The sequence below is a fragment of the Rhincodon typus genome, chromosome 2, assembly GCF_021869965.1.
Source record: "Rhincodon typus isolate 14 chromosome 2, sRhiTyp1.1, whole genome shotgun sequence".
Lineage (NCBI taxonomy): Eukaryota > Metazoa > Chordata > Chondrichthyes > Orectolobiformes > Rhincodontidae > Rhincodon > Rhincodon typus.
In genome coordinates, this window is record NC_063333.1 from 109,894,155 (window position 1) to 109,914,913 (window position 20,759).

The following is a 20,759-nucleotide window of genomic DNA, read 5'->3' on the forward strand; positions in this document are numbered from 1 at the left end:
AATGTTGTGTCGCCACTGAATTTAGAAGCAGTAGGACTGCATGAGGGGCCAAAATCACACACTTATGGTCCAATACAATAGGATTCGATTTTTTTTTTCCAAAATTACAGCAGTGGCGGCAACATCTTGTAAACAACCAGGCATTTCTCTAACAACGGGAGGCAACTGAGCTGGGTAGTAGGCTACAGGTTAAGTCTGCCGTGCTCCTGCATCAGAATGCCACTTGCAAATCCCCCCTTTTTGCTGACATAGAGGGCAAAGGGCTTGCTATAATCAGGAATCCCCAGGGCAGGGGCTTGAGTCAGGGCTGTTTTGAGCTCCTTTAAGGCTTGTTGCCACTCTTCAGTCTAGTCCATTTCTGTCGGTTGCCCCCGCAATGTAATCTGTCACAGCATAGCATCCATTCGCTGATATTCAGGTATCCATTGTCTGCAATATTTCACCATATCGAGAAAGGACAGCATTTCCTTTTGTGTCACGGATCTGGGTGCATTCAATACCGCCTCGACCCTCTCTCTGGTCCAAGTTGACGTGTACCGTTCTCGAGAACGAAGCCCAAGTACTGTACTGAGGGCTGGCACAGTTGTAGTTTTGGAGCGGAGACCCGGTGTCCTCTATCGGCCAGATGACACGGCATCGCTACGGTGTCTCGTTGACAGGCATCACAGTAGCGGGAGGCAATCAATAAATCATCAGCATACTACAGTACCATACTATCGCTGGGCAATGATAGTTCAAGGAGGTCCGTTCGAACTGCGGAGGCATATGCGGCTGGGCTCTCAGTGTAGCCTTGGGGAAGCCGGGTCCACGTATACTGTCTGCCACTGTATGTAAATACAAAGAGATCTTGGCTGTCCTCATGGAGAGGAATAGAAAAGAAGGCTGAGCAGAGATCAATAACTTTGTAACAGGACGAATCGGGGCGTAGGAGGACAGAATCACATTGGTGTCAGGCACCACAGGGGTATTACAATCTGGTTGATGGCGCATAGGTCCTGGACAAAGCGCCACTCGTCCTTCCGTACAGGCTTTGGGATACGCAGTATGGGAGTGTTGCAGGGGCTGTGGGTAGGGCGCAAAATGCCTTGAACGCGTAGTGTCTCGATGACCGGCCTTATCCCCTCCTCTGCCTCCCTTCACAAACGGTACTGTTTAATAGAGGGCAGGGCAGCCCCGCCCCGAACATTCACCCGATGTGGCGGGGCCGAGGAGACCAGGCCAACATGGTTTTTGTGCAGTGCCCACAGGGAGAAAGGGACAGTCTGCAGGAGGAGAGGAAAAAACAAGTCTACCGAGACAGGTAGCTGAAATCGATAGAATGTTACTTCCCATTTCTCAGGCAGTATTCTAACACAGCCCAAGTGGGCCAAAAGGGCGTCAATCAGTACAATCCCGAAAGCCTCAAGAGGTACCTTTTCGGTACGCAGAGGATTTTCCTCACCTAGACACTCTACCATAGGGCCAATCTGTTTGGAGGTCGCAGGGGCCTTTACAGCCAAGATAATATGAGGGATTGACTCGGGACCTATTTCAAACAAGGAACCCTGGGTATGAGTCAAATCAATCACTGCTCCCAGTCCCAAGGAGCTGAAATAATTCTTTCCCCCAAAGTTAAGGGTGTCAGATATATCTAAGAAAGGTGAGACAACAAGGTGTAGAGCTGGATGAACCCAGCAGGCCGAGCAGGAAAGCTGACGTTTCGGCTCGAGACCCTTCTTCAGAAATGGGGGAGGGCAAGGGGATTCTGAAATAAATAGGGAGGGGGGAGGCGGATAGAAGATGGATAAAGGAGAAGATAGTTGGAGAGGACACAGACAGGTCAAAGAGGCGGGGTTGGAGCCAGTAATGGTGAATGTAGATGGGGAGTTAGGGAGGGGATAGGTCGGTCCAGGGAGGACGGATGGGTCAAGGAGGCGGGAAGAGGCTAGTGGGTAGGAGATGGAGGGGGGGCTTGAAGTGGGAGGAATGGTTAGGGAGGCGGGAAGAGCTGGGCTGGTTTTGGGATGTGGTCGCGGGAGGGGAGATTTTGAAGCTTGTGAAGTCAACATTGACACCCTTCGGCTGCAGGGTTCCCAAGCGAAATAGGAGATGCTGTTCCTGCAGTCTTCGGGTGGCATCATTGTGGCAATGCAGGAGACCCAGGATGGACATGTCGTCCAAGGAGGGGGAGTTGAAATGGTTCGCGACTGGGAGGTGCAGTTGTTTGTTGCGAACCGAGCACAAATGTTCCACAAAGCAGTCCCCAAGCCTCTGCTTGGTTTCCCCGATGTAGAGGACGCCACAACGGGAACAGCGGATACAGTATACCACATTAGCAGATGTGCAGGTGAACATCTGTTTGATGTGGAAGGTCTTCTTAGGGCCTGGGATGGGGATGAGGGGGGAGGTGTAGGGGCAGGTGTAGCACTTAATGCGATTGCAGGGAAAAGTGCCGGGAGTGGTGGGGCTGGTGGGGAGTATGGAGCGGACAAGGGAGTCACGGAAAGAGTGGTCCCTCCGAAAAGCAGATAAAGGTGGGGAGGGAAAGATGTCTTTGGTAGTGGGGTCAGATTGCAGATGGCGGAAGTGTTGGAGGATGATGCGTTGGATCCGAAGGTTGGTGGGGTGGTACGTGAGGACGAGGGGGATTCTGTTTTGGTTGTTATTGCGGTAAGGGGGTGTGAGGGATGAGTTGCGGGAAAGCGAGAGACGTAGTCGAGGGCGTTTTCGACCACTGTGGAAGGGAAGTTGCGGTCTTTGAAAAACGAGGACATCTGGGATGTCCGGGAGTGGAATGCCTCATCTCGGGAGCAGATGCGGTGGAGGCGAAGGAGTTGGGAATAGGCGTTGGCCTTTTTGCAGGAAGGTGGGTGAGAGGAGGTGTATTCTAGGTAACTGTGGAAGTCAGTAGGCTTGAAATGGATACCGGTTTCCAAGTGGATGCCAGAGATGGAGACCGAGAGGTCCAGGAAGGAGAGAGAGGTATCAGAGATGGTCCAGGTGAACTTAAGGTTGGGGTGGAAGGTGTCAGTGAAGTGGATGAACTGTTTGAGCTCCTCGTGGCAGCACGAGGCGGCGCCGATACAGTCATCGATGCAACAGAGGAAGAGGTGGGGGATAGGGCCACTGTAGCTTTGGAAAAGGGATTGTTCCACGTATCCTACAAAGAGGCAGGCATAGCTTGGGCCCATGCGGGTACCCATGACCAGCCCCTTTGTCTATAGGAAGTGGGAGGAATTGAAGGAGAAGTTGTTAAGGGCGAGGACAAGTTCAGTTAAGCGGATGAGGGTGTCAGTGGAGGGGGACTGGTTGGGCCTGCGGGACAGGAAGAAGCGGAGGGCCTTTAGGCCATCTGCATGGGGAATGCAAGTGTATAGGGACCGGACGTCCATGGTAAAGATGAGGTGTTGGGAATCAGGGAATCAGAAGTTTTGGAGGAGGTGGAGGGCGTGGGTGGTGTCACGGATGTAGGTTGGGAGTTCCTGGACCAAGGGGGAGAAAATGGAGTTGAGATAATTGGAGATAAGTTCGGTGGGGCAGGAGCATGCGGAGATAATGGGTCGACCAGGGCAGTCAGGTTTGTGGATTTTGGGAAGGAGATCAAAACGAGCGGTGCGGGGTTGGGGAACGATGAGGTTGGAGGCTGTGGGTGGGAGGTCACCTGAAGTGATGAGGTTATGGATGGTTTGGGAGATGATGTTTTGGTGGTCACGGGTGGGGTCATGATCAAGGAGGCGGTAGGAGGAGATGTCACAGTTGGCGCCTGGCCTCGGTGATGTAGTGGTCAGTGTGCCATACTACAACTGTGCCTCCCTTGTCCGCGGGTTTTATGGTGAGGTTGGGATTGGAGCAGAGGGCTGCACGTTCTGTGGGGGGAGGTGGGAGTGGGTGAGAGGAGAGATTGAGGCGATTGATGTTGTGATGGCAGTTGGAGATGAAGAGGTCGAGGGAGGGTAGGAGGCCTTGGGGTGGTGTCCAGGAGGAGGGGGTGTGTTGGGGGCAGGAGAAGGGGTCAGTAGGGGGAGGGTTAGGCTCACGATTAAAGAAGTCAGCGGGGGGGGGGGGCGGAGCAACGTGGGCGGAGCGACGTCGGCCGGTAAATCTTGGATGTTGGTGGCAGCAGCGTCCTCAATGTCTGTGGTGTCGGCCTCGGAAACGGAGGCCGCGGCATCAGCAGCGGTGTCGATGGCGTTTGCTGTACCGGAAGTGGCATACCGGGCGGCGGCGGATGTGACATCATCCGTGGGTGCTCCGACGGTGGTCACATGGCCAGTGGCAGCGGGCATGTGGTGGGGAAGTCCTGGGTAGGGTGGCAGGCACCAGTAAGTTGAAAGTACTTCTGGTTTTTAGTGACCAATAAAGCAGAGTAGAATTATGAGTTCAGGTCGTGGACCCTGCGAAGAATTCTTCGCCGCCGCCCGGTACGCCATTTCTGGTACAGCTAACGCCATCGACACAGCTGCTGATGCCGCCGCCTCGAGGCCGACACCACAGACATCTGCCTCCGCGCTGACTTCTTTAATCGTGAGCCTATCCCACCCCCTACTGACCCCTTCTCATGCCTCCAATACACCCCCTCCTCCTGGACATCACCCCAAGGCCTCCTACCCTCCCTCAACCTCTTCATCTCCAACTGCTGTCGCAACATCGATCGCATCAACCTCTCCACCCCTCTCACCCACTCCCGCCCCCCCCCCCCCCCCCCACAGAACGTGCCGCCCTCTGCTCCAATCCCAACCTCACCATAAAACCCGTGGCCAAGGGAGGCGCAGTCGTCGTATGGCGCACTGACCACTACATCACCGAGGCCAGGCGCCAACTCTCTGACATCTCCTCCTACCGCCTCCTTGATCATGACCCCACCCCCGATCACCAAAACATCATCTCCCAAACTGTCCACAACCTCATCACTTCAGGTGACCTCCCACCCATAGCCTCCAACCTCATCGTTCCCCAACCCCGCACCACTCGTTTTGATCTCCTTCCCAAAATCCACAAACCTGACTGCCCTGGTCGACCCATTATCTCCGCATGCTCCTGCCCCACCGAACTCATCTCCACTTATCTCGACTCCATTTTCTCCCCCTTGGTCCAGGAACTCCCCGCCTATGTCCGTGACACGACCCACGCCCTCCACCTCCTCCAAAACTTCTGATTCCCTGGTCCCCAACACATCTTTACCATGGACGTCCGGTCCCTATACCCTTGCATTCCCCATGCAGATGGCCTAAAGGCCCTCCGCTTCTTCCTGTCCCGCAGGCCGGACCAGTCCCCCTCCACTGACACCCTCATCCACTTAACTGAACTTATCCTCGCCCTTAACAACTTCTCCTTCAATTCCTCCCACTTCCTATAGACAAAGGGGGTGGCCATGGGTACCTGCATGGGCCCAAGCTATGCCTGCCTTTTCAGAAGAAGGGTCTAGGCCCGAAACGTCAGCCTTCCTGCTCCTCTGCTGCTGCTGCTTGGCCTGCTGTGTTCATCCAGCTCTACATCTTGTTATCTCTTGTAAGTTCACTCGACCTTTTTATAAACAAGCCTTGCCTGTCCATGTTGGTCAGAGACGTAATAATCTCGTTCCATCCCTGCTGCCACGTCAGGTTAGCCAATTTAAAGGCATACGTAGTATTAGGAGCAAGGCAGTTTAAAAGGGTTTGTATGGCTAGGGGTCTGTGCTGTTCAAGTGCCACACCTGCCGAGGATTCCCAAGTATCCTTAAATCTAGCAATAAAGTCTATGAGCTGCTCACCGTTTTTCTGTATACATCTGGTCACTTCCCCAAAATCACTATGCTGTCTGGCCCTGTTAATGATGGCCTCTTTGGCTCGTGTCCGGAGCCGGGTATCTCTGCTCTTGTTCCCCTGATCCTGATGGCTATCGTCAGGGGCCCAATCACCGTTGCGGCCCGGAGGAATGGCAAACGAGTCCTTGACCACAGGCCAGGAAGTCCCATATGCAACTTTTAGTAATAACAGCACATCCCCAGGCAGTGGGTTATAAATATGACATGTTTGGACCAGCCACTTGTGGAATGGAATTTGCTTTTTTAGAGGATTCGGGGCTTCATTTATCATACTTCGGACTTCTGCGGGGATCCAGGGTCACAAAATTGATATATCTCCTACCATTATATGGGGATATTGTTTAACCGTACTACTAACGGGTACCTCAGAGTCATTATCGGGAGTACAATCCTGCATTGTGGCGGTCCTACTTCTTGTCTGGACCCTTTCTATGCCCGAAGTACTGGCCAGGGATGAAGAGGTCGTCCGCGCAGGGAGCAGGGGAGACTAAGGATTATTATAAGGAGGTGGACGGTCCCTGAAGGCAACTGCCAACAGAATATCATCCCTAACCTGATCCTTGTTTTCCTCAATCTGTTCTAATTTTGGTTATAGTCCCGCGGCAGGGGCACTGGCCTTATTACCCTTTTCGATCTCACGATTTTTGTCATTTTTTGGGTTTCGGAGGCTGATGACATTTTGCTACCTCCAACTATTTATCAAAGCAGGAACTTGTATAATTGTAATCCCAATTGGGATCCCCGTTTCCCGCTTCAGTCTCGCTTTTCCAAAATCGTATCTTTTTCAGGTCAAATGTATCTCCGTAAGGCCGATCCATATGAGACCACCCATACAAATCACTGGAAAACATAACAGAGTACCTGCTGTCTCCGGTTTCTAGCCAAACCTTATCGGCGGGTGATCCTGGAGTGACCAACGGGTCCCCAGGCAGCTTTCTTTGCTTTTCGATTTCCTTGATCTTCTTTATGGTTTTCTTCTTTGTCGGGGAACTCTTCCGCCTCAGGCTTCTTTTCCCATTCTGTTACCCATCGTCTTTAACAATTCCCACTTACCAAGGGATCAAACTCTGAATTCAAATGAATGTTAGTACTTTATAGTTACATATCTTAACTCTATGTATTCGTATGTTCTAATTCACCCTTTCCCAACCCCAAGAGCTCTTATTACCTCAGTCCTCCGAAGTCTCCTTGACTCTTTCTTTTGTCTTAATAGTTCATGTATAATAACTTGAGGATTTCGAAAAGAGTTTCTGTCTTCCACACATGGTCTTGCCCGTCCCGTCTCTCCGGTCTCCCCAAGATCAGATCAGGGTGGTCACCGGCTGGGGAAACTCGAATTCCTCTCTCACTTCCCTTCTCATCAATTTGTTCGGATCCCGTATATATACATGTATAATATATAGATAGGGATCCTGCCGACTACGCCAGACTGTCAAAGGGACTAGATTAAATCACACACCAAAGGCCCAGACTTCGAGGCAAAGAGATTGTATATGTGACATCACTGAGAGTCAACGCTGACAAAACGTCAGATCCGAAGATTCCGACGAGTGCAAAAAAGAAGCAGAATTTATACAGTGGTACAAACAAGTTAAAACAAACTGCAATTGTACTGTATTTTTAGCAAGGCAAGATCATTACTCAGGCAACCAGACATGCATTCATTCAAGCGGAATGCAATGAAAGTAAGAGTGTGCAGATGCTGTGAGCTCTAGATTTTTGCTATCTATCCTACGTGACTTCTCAGACTAGGGAAAGGCAGGTTGCAGTTACAACAATATGTACTGTTTCATAAAGCTAAAGTTTCTCTACTCCATGCTCCTAGTCATGTATTATTTTAACTCACTACTACTCAGCCTAAATTAAACAGTCTCAACATGTAAGTCTTCCACAAAACGTCTGTTTCACTATCTTATCTACCTGCAACTCCACTTTCAAGGAACCATGAACTTGCACTCCAAGATCTCTTTGTTTAGCAACACTCCTCAGGATGTTACCATTAAGTGGATAAGTCCTGCCCTGATTTTCTTTAAATATTGCCTAAGACCTATTATTTCTATATGAGTAAAGAGATCTTCAGGTTAATGAAGGAAAATATGGCACTCCTTCCATGCTGCAATGATACATCTGTCTCCATTATGTACTAATGTTCTGGATTGAGACTTGAACTCAAATTTCTGATTCAGATGGAAGAATATCACTTGTAAACTGAAGCTGGCAATGAAAAGTTTCAATCCTACACAGAACAGGAATTATCTGTTGAAGGGAATATGCTACCTGCTCTTCTGGGTGTCTATGACTTTACAAACGTTGGCATGTAGATAGGAATTTGTAAAGGAGGAGTCTATTTGTAATCTTAATCCTGTTTGAACAGCACTGGAAAGGTTTATTTTTTCCATTGGACCCTCTGCAGGTATTCAATTATTATACATGAGTCTTGCATTTCCAAATTTCAAGCTTTTAATTTCCATATCTTTAAACTCTTTTAGGGTGAAAGTGATGCACTTTTTCTCAATGGCACAGAGTCATGTTCTTGCCACGGCATCCAGTGACGGTTACATTAAACTATGGCAAATAGACATTAAAAAGGTAAGCAATCAACATTTTTGTAAATGTTTTAATGTATAACTTGGGATAAAATGTGGATAGCTAAAGAATGAGACACATAGGTCCCAAACACATAGAAGAACGGCTTAACTTGAAAATGTTTTTATGCATTTGTAGGATATGGACGTCAATGACTAGCCCATCACTGATTTGCTCATCTCAAATTCCCCTTGAAAAGGTGGTGGTGAGCTGCTGCCTTATACCACTGCAATTGTTGCTGTTATATCCCTAAGTCAGGTTGGTGAATAGCTTGGAAGGGAATTCACAGGTGACGATATTCCCATATATCGGCTACCTTTGTTCTACTAGGTGGTAGAAGTTATAGGTGCAGTCAAAGACCCCTTTGGTGAGTTACTGCAGTGATGTGGTACCAATTACATGGGTATGTTTTGTCCTGGATGACATTGAGTTTCTTCAGTAGAGTTGGAACTATTCCCATTCAGCAATGAAGACTATTCCATCACTCCTGACTTGGATCTTGTAAATGGTGCCCAGGCTTTCAAGAGATGACAAAAACAAAGTTGCTGAAAAAGCTCAGTGGGTCTGGCAGCATTTGTGAAGAAAAAAAACGTGTTCTGAGGAAGGGTCACTGGACCCAAAACATTAACCTTTTTTCTTCACAAATGCTGCCAGACCTGCTGAGCTTTTCTAGCAACTTTGTTTTTGCTCCTTTTCAAGAGGTGAATTGCTCACCACTGAATTCCTGGCCCCTGACCCACTCTTGCAGCCACAGTATGTATATCGCTCGTCCAAGTCAGTTTCTGATCATTGGCAATATTGATGCTCTGGAGTTCAGTGATGGAGATGCCACTGAATCAGTGGTTAGATTCTGCCTCTTGTTGGAAGTAGTCAGTCATTACATGACACTTGTGTAGGACAAATTTCCACTTGTCAGCCCTAGTTTGAATTGTTGCAGCTGTTTCAGCCTTAGCTTTGGGCTGTTCCACCATTGAGAATGGGGACGTTTGCAGATCCGTCACCTTATGCAAGAGGTTTAATTGTACATCACCATTCTAAACTGGACATGACAAGATTGCAGAGCTGGGAGCTGATCCAATGGCTGTGGAATCATGTATCCCTTTCTATTACTTGCTGCTTTTGTGTTTTGGCATGCAAGTAGACCTGTGTGTAGCTTCATTAGAGTCATAGAATTATAGAATCCTTACAGTGTGGAAACAGGCTATTTGACCCAACAAGTCCACACCGCCCTCTGAAGAGCATCCCACCCAGACCCGTTCTCCTATCCCTGCATTTCCCATGTCTAATCCAAACATCCCTGGGCACAACGGGCAATTTAGCATAACCAATCCTTGGTTAGCACTACCTTACAGCGCCAGGAGCCCAGGTTTGATTCCAGCCTCGGGCAACTGTCTGTGTGGAGTTTGCACATTTTCCTCTTGTCTGCATGGATTTCCTCCGGGTGCTCCCGTTTTCTCCCACAGTCCAAAGATGTGCAGATTAGGTGGATTGGCCATGCTAAATAATTGCCCGTAGTGCGCAGAGATGTTTAGGTTAGGTGGGTTAGACATGGGAAATGCAGGGATAGAGGAATGGGTCTGGGCGGGTTGCTGTTCAGAGGGGCGGTGTGGACTCGTTGGGCCGAATAGCCTGTTTCCACACTGTAGGGATTCTATGATTCTATGATCTTTGGACTGTGGGAGGAAACCGGAGGTCGACACACAGTTTTTTACATATGCCTGGTGCTGCTTCTTGCGTGCCCACTTGCAGTCTTTTTTGAGTGGTACTCCCTTGTCTTGATGGCAACCAAATGGGGCATATGAGGGTTGTAGATTGTGTGCTGCTGTTGAGGTACCACAGTGCCTTATGGATGCCCAGTCATGATTTGTGAGATCTTTTTGACATCAATCCCATTTAGCACTGTGGTAGGTGGAGAGTATCATTGGTGTGAAGAGGGGACTCCACGAGGACTGTGTGTGGCGGTCATTACTAATTGATACTGTCGTGAATAAATGCATCTGTGGCAGGCAGGTTGGTGAGAATGAGGTCAAGTATCTTTTTCCTCTTATGGTGCATTCACCACCCACTGCAGACAAAGTATAGCAACATCACCTACAAGTTCCATCATTAGGGCTGCTGTCAAGCCCTCTTAATGATGGACATTGAAGTTCCCATGCACAGTACATTCTTCAACCTTTGCCACCCTTTAACATTTCCTCAAATGGTGTTCAACATTTAAGTAGTATTGATGCATCATTACATCAACCAGGGAGCAGCACTGCATGGTTATCAGTAGGATAACTATTAGGATTAACGATTATTTGACCTGATACCTTGAGATTTAAGGAGCCCAGAGTCAATCTTGTGGACACCCTCCTGGCTGTGTACAGCTCTGCCACCACCTTTACTGCCCTTCCAGTAGGACAGGACAGACTAAGGAATGATTTTGCTGTTGCCTTGGTCATTGTCTGTACAGTACAATTCTGAGTACGAAAATGCCGGACTGTGGCTTAACTAGTCTGTGAAAAAGCTCTCCAATTTTGACCCTGGCCCCCAGATGTTAATAATTTTTGCCAGGTTGATGGAGCTGAGTTTTTCATTGTCATAAAAACCAAAAGAACTGTAGATGCTGTAAATCAGGAACAAAAATAAGTTGCTGGAAAAGCTCAGCAGGTCTGGTGAGCTTTTCCATTGTCATCTCTGGTGACTAAGCCGATGGCACATGGTCTTTCCAGTTTCATTCCTCTTTTGACAACTTACAGCAGTTTGACACAACTGAGTGGCTTGGCAATCCATCTCCGATTTAACCGCATTGTTTTGCTTTGTGGATGGACTCTCATTGTCAACCAGATCTGTTAAAGTTGACAGATTTCCTTACTTAAAGAGCATTAATTAATAAGATGGTTTTTATGACAATCAACAGTTGTTTAATGGCGATCATTTAGACTTTTAATTCCAGGTTTTTTTTTCTCTAATTCAAATTCACCACCTTCCCTTGTGGAATTCAACTTCTGGATTACTATACCAGGGACAATACCACTAATTCATCATCTTCCCATGTCCTTCCTATCAAGTTGCAGCCCATTCATTAGGTCAACCACCTCTGCTTCTAGTGACATCTTATCAGCTTCCTCTTTATGAACAAACCTACCAACTAGCTAATAGAAATATTCTAGTTTTTCCCTGTTCCTTTGTTGTCATATTTGATATTAATGGGCCCCATCCCATCTCTTATTATCCTTGTTCTTGCTTGAGGCATTATACAGCTTTTTTTGGGGGAAGCATTTTTGTTTTCTATCTCTTTTTTGTCACCCAACGACTTCTGGCTTTGGTTCACTTGCCTCTTGCCCTTGTTGGAATGTACCTAGCCTGCATATAAAATATCTCTTCAAGATGACATATTTTCATTGTCAAATGTTTGGCTTTATTTTACTTTGGCTAGATCTCCCCCTCATTGCATTGAAATTAGCTTTCTTCCAATGGAGAAGTCTTACTTTAAACAATTCCTTTGCTCTTTTCCATTACAAACGTAAACATGATATGGTGATCATGACTCAATTCCTTCCTTTCACCAATCCCCTGGTATCTCCTTCTATGTTGAACTGAAAGCATACCGGTCAGGGAACTTCTTCTGAATACATTTAAGAAATCCCTCTTTAACGTATCTGAATTGATGTTGAGAAAATTGAAGTTCCCCAATATTGTCACTGCACACAAGTCTTGTGATTTCCATCCCAATTTGCTTCTTCAACTCTGACTGTTTGGAGGTCTGCAGGTTCTCTCGGTTGTATGGTCATATCCTTTTTGCTCAACTCTAACCAAATAGCTGAGGCTACGAGAAGGACTGTCCTGTGATTGGTAAAGGCTGTGTGATTAGCAACCCAGGCAGCAGTTTGTTTTGTTATTAAGGCAACCAGGTTGGAAATCAGCCAATTAATTTCCATAGAATCCCAACAGTGTGGAAACAGGCCCTTCGGCCCAACAAATCCACATCGACCCTCAGAGCATCACACCCATACCCATTCCTCAAACCCACCTAATCTATACATCCCTGAACACTATGGGCAATTTAGCTTGGCCATTCCACCTGGCCTGCACATCTTTGGACTGTGGGAGGAAACCCAAGTGCCTGGTGTTGTGAGGCAGCAGTGTTAACCACTGAGCCACCGTGCCACCTGGTGATTTAATACAGGTACTTAGAAATTTTTTAAAAATTAAATTTAAAATCTGATGGTTTTGACAACCTAGGACCATTCCTATTGTAAGAAATTAATAGGTCATCAAGGGCATTTGAAAATCAGTGTGAGAGCGACTGCCATCTAATACAGTTAACAAACCATCAGCTAAAGACAAAATCACTGGCTGTCACAGAATTCTGTAAGCTCTCAGAAAACCATCATCTAACTAAATACATAGCAGTACACTCAGCTAATCTCGTGTCAAGAATCCGATGGAGAGAGGCATTCCTGACTAAAGATTGACAGAGAGCATGGAGCATTCCAAAAGACATATCCTGCTCGTAATTTTGAGATTAATTTTCAACTTATTATTAGTTTAGTTTATATAAGTGGATATAGAGTGAAAGGATTTCATTTTACTTAACCACTCCTTTTAAACAGATTGGGATGTGTGAAGCAGGTTGTACCACTTCACATTTCTTTTAACAGATAATGAGGTAAGGTGAGCCTCTCTGGGTGCCTAGGTTTTAGTTTTGGTGGAGGGGTTGGGGGGCTTGACTTCTGCTTCATAACAATTTTAAGGGGAAGCTAGTAAAGGATGTGGGGAAATAGGGACTTGAGTGGGAATCTGGAATTCACTCGCTGTTTTAGGGTGGTAGAAACAGAAGCCCTCCAAATTTAAGAAGTATTTAGATGAGGAAAGAAGCAAAGAGGCTTAGTGGAACAAATGTCATCGTGGAAGGATTAGACTAAATAACCTGCTTCTGTGCAGTATTTTCTATGTAATGCTAAGCACCCTCATGGAACCCGCTGCTAAGGTATTGCTCCCAGCTGTCCTCTTTGAATGAATGCCTGAATTGCTGCAGAACTGCTTCAGCATAGCAAAAACCTTGCACAAAATGAGATTAGAATAATTACGTGGTTGTTTTCGACTAATGTGGATGCAATGTTTGGAACTGAAGAATAAGAAAGTACAAATCACGCTGATGGGGTTATACTATAGGCCTTACAATAGCTAGCGTGAGATAGAGGAACAGACCTATAAATAGATCAGGGAAAGATCTAAAAACGGTAGAGTTATTGTAGCGGGTGATCTTTTTTAACTCCTGCAACATTGACTGGGACTCCCTTAGTGCCAGGGGCTTAGATGACGTGGCACTAAAAAGAATCCAGAGATTGTGAACTTCAAGGTCCTATTTTATAACAGCTGTGTTTGCTGACACCAGCACGTGTACATGATGTGCCACTTTAAATCACTGCTCGGGTCCCAAGAGAGGGACGGGAGAGACAGGGTAATAACAGCTTGGGGGCTGGTGGGGCGGAGGTTGGCAGCAAATCTAATAGGGAATTCAGAAGAAATTATTTTACCCAAAGACTGATGAGAATACAAAACTTGCTACCACAGGGTGTGGTTAAAGTGCATAGTATATTGAATATTACTCTACCTGTACTACATAGCTGAAATATAGTTCATCTATACATGGCAGGTTTGAGAATTCTTCAACAAAGTGTAGAAATTCCAAGACAGTTCTTGTAGCATTCGGTTTCCAACAATGTAGACACAGATCAAGACTCAACAAACTTAAAGCTTAGCTGTTGGTTTGGAAGGGGAGAAGGGTGAGCAGCTTTTTCTCAATACTGCTTGTACCTTCTTTGGCAAATCAAATACATACAAAGCTTGGTATTATAAATATTAATTTGAGAGAAGTCAAAAATCCATTGTATGGTGCCAAAAACAGACTTGGGTTAACTTGCGTCTTTGCAGTCATTTTTAAGTGGTGAAGTTTCAATCTCTTGTTGCAAACTTTTAATCGGCATTTGTTTTTTGAGGTTTACACCATGCCAAAGGTTATTGTCTGTCTCTGTCTGTCTGTCCATGAAATGGCATGTGACTTGTATAGTGATGTAAATTGGCAGGAATTTTAATGTTGATTGGTGTTTCTTTTATTTCTGTGAGAAGTCCCTTTTCAGCTGAAACTGCTTTTTTAAAAATATAACAGTCTGAAATGTGAATTCAACTGATGAAGTGTCAAATTATATTCAATGTAGCACGTCTTCATACCAACATCTGGAAGTCCAAACTATTGAAACCCCTGTTTCTTCCCTAACAATGGAATCTCCTGTAACAACTGTGTTTCTTTGCTGTTTCCTTGTTGTGCCCATTCATGTCATGATTTGCACTGCACTCTTTCAAGCTTTCATTACTCCCAGCTGTCTTGAATCGTGACTTTCTATTCGAGAATAGCACACGCTCAAGACTCCTGCACTTCCTGACTCTTCCTACTTCTCGCGATGAGCATTTGTTATCTTGTCATCGATCAGCAGAGGGAGTTCCTCAACCTTGAATGCATAATCCAGGATACATTGAATATCCCTAAAGAAGACTGCAGCGTTCAAAGGTAAAAATGGAAAATGAACAAAATCAGAGGTTAAGAGCAAAAAAAGGTAGTGGTTGAAAATTGATCATCTGAGAGAAGTCAATATTTCAAGTGCAACTTTTGCTATCACACCATTCTTGAATTTGAGAAAACAGAAAGCTGAAGTAATTGATGCTTGGTTCTGGGTCAACATGCAAGAATTACTCATGTAATGACCTCTCTTCTACCTCTGAAATTGATGTCCTTCTCTGCATTTCAGATTCAGAGTTGTCCTCTATTGCTGAGTGAAGTAAATACTTCTGCCCGCCTGACCTGTCTAGCTGTGTGGCTGTCAAATCCTCAAAGTATTGGACAAGGGATTGAAGAGCAAGTAACACACTGTGAAGGTATGTGGGGAGTCCACTGCATTTAAATTTTGATTAACAGTATGGATTTATGCTTAGCATTAGTGAACTGAGTCCAGGGTCATAGATTTTATTTTGAAGTAATCTATCAGGAGTGTACCCTCTAATCTTCCTCGGAGTGTACAACTGATTTGTTTAACCACGCAGTACCGTTTACGTTTTCCTTTACAGCCATGCACGTGTGTTGTCGGAAAAGGTTCATCATGCACACAGATTGAGCAGTTTAAATTGAATATTAATTTTTTTTCCCTTTAAACATGACTTTTGCAATTAGGAAAAGCTGTGCTTGCTCGCAGCACAATGTATTAGTTCAATTCAAATTGACCAGGAAGTCTGGTGAGGCCAATCGCTATCAGGAACATCTCATTCTACCTTTGGTATTTTTGACAAGTGGTATAGTGGATTTCTGACTGTGAAGAATCGAGATGCCAGTTAAAGAGGATCGTTGCTTGTTGAATGCCTTGTTAATGACCCAATGCACCTCATTAGTATTCAGCTTATTAAGCATGCTGAACAAGATAGATATCAAGAGAATTCAACCACAAGAAATGGGAACAGGAGTAGGCCATTCATCCCTTTGACCCTGCTCTGCCATTCAATAGGATCATGCCTATCTGACATTCCTCACGTCCACTTTCCTGCACTTTCCCTGTAACCCTTGATTCCCTTACTGATCCAGAATCTATTAATCTATCTCAGCCTTAAATACTTTTGCCCCACAGCTGTCTGTGGTGAGGAGTTCCAAAAACATGCAACCCTCAAGAGAAGAAGTTCTTCCTCATTTCAGTGTTAAATTGGTACCCCTTTATATAAGACTATACCCTCTGATCCTAGACTCTCCCACAAGGGGAAACATGCTCAGTATTTCAAGGGGTGTGGGTCTGGGTGGGATGCTCTGAGGGTCAGTGTGGACTTGTTGGGCTGAAGGGCTTGTTCCCAAACTGTAGCGATTCTATGATTTACCCTGTCAAGCTCCTTAAAAATCTTGTTTCAACGAAATTACCTAACATTCTTCTAAATTCCAATGAGCAGAGTTCCAGCCTGTTCAACCTTTCCTGATAAGACAATCCCTCCATACTGGGGATCATCTTTGTAAACATTCTCTGACTATCTCAGAAATAATATCTTTCCGTAAATAAGGGGACCAAAACTACTCTCATTATCCCAGATGTGGTCTCACTGGCACCTTATACAGTTACAGTAAGACTTCCTTTATTCTGATACTCCAACCCATTGAATTAAAGGTAAACTTTCCATTAACCTTCCTGATTATCTGCTGCACCTGTGTGCCAACTTTCTGTTTTCTTACAGAACTACCCCCAAGTCCTTTTTATGTTGCAGCTTTCTGCAGTTTTTCTCCCTTTAAATAATACTGTTTTTTTGAACTCTGTTCCAAAATTAATAACTTCACATTTTCCCACACTTGTACTCCATTTGCCAACTTGTTGCCCACTCACTTTACTTAACAATGTCTCTCTGTAAACTGTTTATTACTCTTGCAGCTTGCCTTTCCACCTACCTTTGTGTGTGTGCAAGCTTGGCTAGAGTACATTAGTTTCCTTCCTTCAAGTTTGTAATAAATATCATAAACTGTTGCGGTCCAGCACTGATCCCTGTGGAACCCCGCTGATTACGGGTTGCCAAGCTGAAAACAATCTCCTTATCCCCACTGTCTGTTTCCTGCCCATTAGTTCATTATCCACGACATGTAAATCAGAGTGACTACTTGAGTGAGTACAACTTGCCACTTGTGTCAAAGGGCCTCCATCTTAGACATAAGGCACCAACATCTCAAGGCATGCTCCATGGGCACCAGCCACATGCATGCCATGTCCACGGACACTGGTATCTGACGTGAGCCAGCCTCTAAGAACCCTTATGGTACATCTCCAGTTCAGTTCTAGGATGCTTCTACACTTCAGTGCTGCACTTCAGGCTGCACCAGCAGCTATCATTGTAACACTGAAAAAAGGACATTGCACTCAGGAACACACACCCAGGTCATGACTGGACCAGGGTGCATTACCAGGCTGATCGCTCACTGTAATTGTGTTCATTCACTCTAAGTCTACCTGGATGTTCTCAGTACCCCTGCTTTGCGGTGCTTTGCCTTGCCTTGCCTTTTAGCATTTTGTCCCTCAGCCAGAGATCCAGGCTCATATTACTTCTGAATTGCCTTGCTATTTAGTGCAGGCGCAAAGGAAGAGGAAGCTTGTCATGGTTGTAACCAGGCTTCAGTAAAATCAAGGCAAGTGGATTTCAATCACAGGGTTCCAGCACAGTAAGTCAAGGGCATCTTCCGAAAGCAGTCCAGGGGCACGGAAATGGTCAACAGCTTGAGTGGTCAGTGAGGATGCTCACAACATATGGGGATGAGGAACCAAATGTTAGGCAGAGTATGACCCATCTTGACTCTTGCTGCCCTAAAGTGAGCTGTTTTTCTCCTGGAACAAGAGAAAGAGAAAGACATATTAAATGAGATGAAAGTGGTCAGCAAATGTTGCATTTATTAAAGGTGATGGTGTGTCCTGAGAGAGTCACTAGGTAAGTGCTGTAGGGTTAGTGGTGTCATGGGTTGTGGTGGGTGGGTGAGTGAGGGAGGGAAGATGTTGCAGGAATGAGAGTGGTAGAATTCCACCTTGGTAGAAGTTGGGTGCACTTGCAGAGATGGAGCAAATGTGATATATCGGAGAGAAGGTGGTGGTATTTAAGCTGGTGGAACAGAGATCATAGATCATAGAATCCCTACAGTGTAGAAACAGGTCCTTTTGGCCCAACAAGTCCACACCAACCCTCAGAGCATCCCACCCAAACCCATCCCCCTTTTACCCACCTGATGTACACATTCCTGAACACCACCATCAATTTAGCATGGCCAATCCATCTAGCCTGCACATCTTTGGACTGTGGGAGGAAACTGGAGCACCTGGAGGGCACCCACATAAACACAGGGAGAATGGACTTTGACCTCTTTTTGTACAGTGCTGTACATCCCTCCAAACAGATGAGACTACTTTAACCTGAGTAGCAACTGCTGATCACGGTCTGGTGTCATGGCGTCCATTCCTGGGGAGAGGAAGTCCTGTCTTTGCACTATCCTGTCCAGCAGGATGCAGGCCCCTTCCCACAATGCAGTTGCTGATTTCCAAGGCAAATGTCAAGAACCATGCAGAGCAACTCCAGACTGATGGGGTTTGTCTGAGTGCATAATTTTTAAAGACGGTGTGAACTCAGGATGCCAGTGAATGGTGGGACACCTGCTGACTGGCAAGTTGTTCCAGGAACAGCAAATGGTAAGATGGAACCAGAGTCGGATGTGACAAAAGCCATAGCAGTCGGATGAGTAGTTAACAAGGCACATTTCATAAGATTCAGTAAGAAAACTCACTGGACGTTGTGGCAGCAATCCCTCTTAGACTCTCACAACTCATTCTGAGCCAAAAAATGTAAGATTCAGGCCATTGTTTCACAATCCCTCAAACTAGGGTTGATGTATACACAAAATATCTGAAAATTTAAAGATTATTGGCCAAGGGTCAGGGCTAACAATTACATAAAATTGACTGTTACTCTAGCTTATATGGTGTTCGTGTATTCTTGTTACCACCTTTGAGTAGTACATTTTGTGCATTCATCATTTAACCGCCAAATTTTGTTAACAAAAATAATTTCCAGGTGAAAATAATTCCTCGTTGAATTTGTTTCAAGATTTATGACTACCACAACGATAACAAAGTATAAGAAAAATATTGAAAAAGAAAAAATCATATTGTAGTATATGAATTCTGAATATTAATCTATGCTTACTGTAATCGCCAAAATTATACTTACAATTTCAAAACTTTAGTGTAAACGATAACATTGCAAACAATGGTGACTAGGCTATTACTGTCACTGGATATTTGGCATTTCATGACTTTGTTTGTTTACCTAGCATTTCTAATTACTTCCCTATATTTCTGTTGTAGGAGATGAATCCAGCAATAAATGTTTTAAACAGGAGGAGAGTAAAATAGAAGAAGCTACTTTGGGTGGTGACCACAAACACCCACAAAAGAGAGAGGGAAAAATTCTGTACAAGAGGAAAATAGCTGTTGAAACAAAAGAGAGGAGGAAAAAAAAGCTTGAAATGAACGATTCTCTGTAGTGTATTTATAATATATAATCAGGTGTTATCTGTGAATGATCACATGACATTTCATGGCTTTGTATTTGTAAAGTGAGATTGTGGATGTCAGTGAAATATTGACATTATCTGAACAGGATGCTTTATAAGGGTTCTCATCTCATGGAACAAACCCAGGATGTTAAAATATTAACTATCTGGACTCCTAGAATGTTGAACCATTACCTGGTGTCATGTGATTTCTGACTTAGACTCCTAGAAGATTACTGTCGATTAGAAATTCTAAATGAAATTACTAAATTTATTATTTACACATGGTGAAGTTCTGCTTTAAAGTTTTCACAATAGTGCAGTGTAAAGTTGCAAGATCTGATTTAGTTCTGAAATTCATTTTTGTATGAAGACCAAAGCGTGCATACATCTGTGATAACCTTTCTTGATGTGGAAGAATTGTCTTTTTTATGTTCTTAATTGCCACCTTCCTTTTGCTAAGAGAGTTGCTGTGTACTGGAGAGAAAAAGAATCAGAAGTGGTCTTCCACATCAAATCAAATCAACTATGATGATGTTTTGTGAATTAACATTGTGCTAACTTTCATTGTGTAGGCTTACAAATGAAAAATAGTTACTTTGGAAGTAAGGAGGTGGAGTAGAGAAAGAAAAAATTAAGCAAAAAAAATTATAAATTATACTTGGCAATGGGCTCTTATTTGAAGTATGAGAGATTTTAATCGTCATGATTTATCAAGTTTATTTTTATTTACTGATCTATTCAGATTATAAATTGAATGGGATAGAAAAAAAATACAAAGAATTGCTTTTTGACTTCATTACTAGGCATGAAATGGTGTAGATGCAATGTAACTAAAAATGAGTGGGAGACTAGTATAAGGAGAAAATGCAAAGCAGCAATTTGTGGATAATTGTATGTGTTGCTGAACACTTAAGGCCAAATAACTCACTTATTCAGCATTTTGTAATATACAGAGTTTGGGTCAGAAATAAAATTAAGTGCTCTTGCCTTAAACAAAAATGTGTGTTTACTGTGCCTCATTGAAGTTGGTGTGTTAAATTTCAGATTGTTATCTAAAGTTCAGTCCAATAAAGATAACTTTTGCTTACTATTGAAATGTGTACAAGTTCTAACTCAGAGTCAGATTTACAGCATAGAGAAAAAGCCCTTTGGCCCAGTGAGTCTGCACCAATCAAAAACAATTACCTCAGAGATAGTAGGAACTGCAGATGCTGGAGAATCTGAGATAACAAGGTGTGGAGCTGGATGAACACAGCAGGCCAAGCAGCATCAGAGGAGCAGGAAGGCTACATT

At 44.8% G+C, this 20,759-nt stretch overlaps 1 protein-coding gene across 1 annotated transcript in view; it reads left to right on the top strand.

Annotated features, from left to right (window-relative positions):
* The window catches only part of pak1ip1 (PAK1 interacting protein 1), a 58,632-nt gene extending 38,173 nt beyond the window's left edge, over positions 1–20,459 (top strand). The window contains exons 8-10 of the mRNA XM_020514902.2: positions 8,272–8,371; positions 15,163–15,289; positions 19,276–20,459. Of these exons, the coding sequence (XP_020370491.1) occupies positions 8,272–8,371; positions 15,163–15,289; positions 19,276–19,454 (406 nt within the window). The 3' untranslated portion in view covers positions 19,455–20,459. The remainder of the gene's footprint in view (positions 1–8,271; positions 8,372–15,162; positions 15,290–19,275) is intronic.
* The last annotated feature ends 300 nt before the right edge of the window (positions 20,460–20,759 follow it).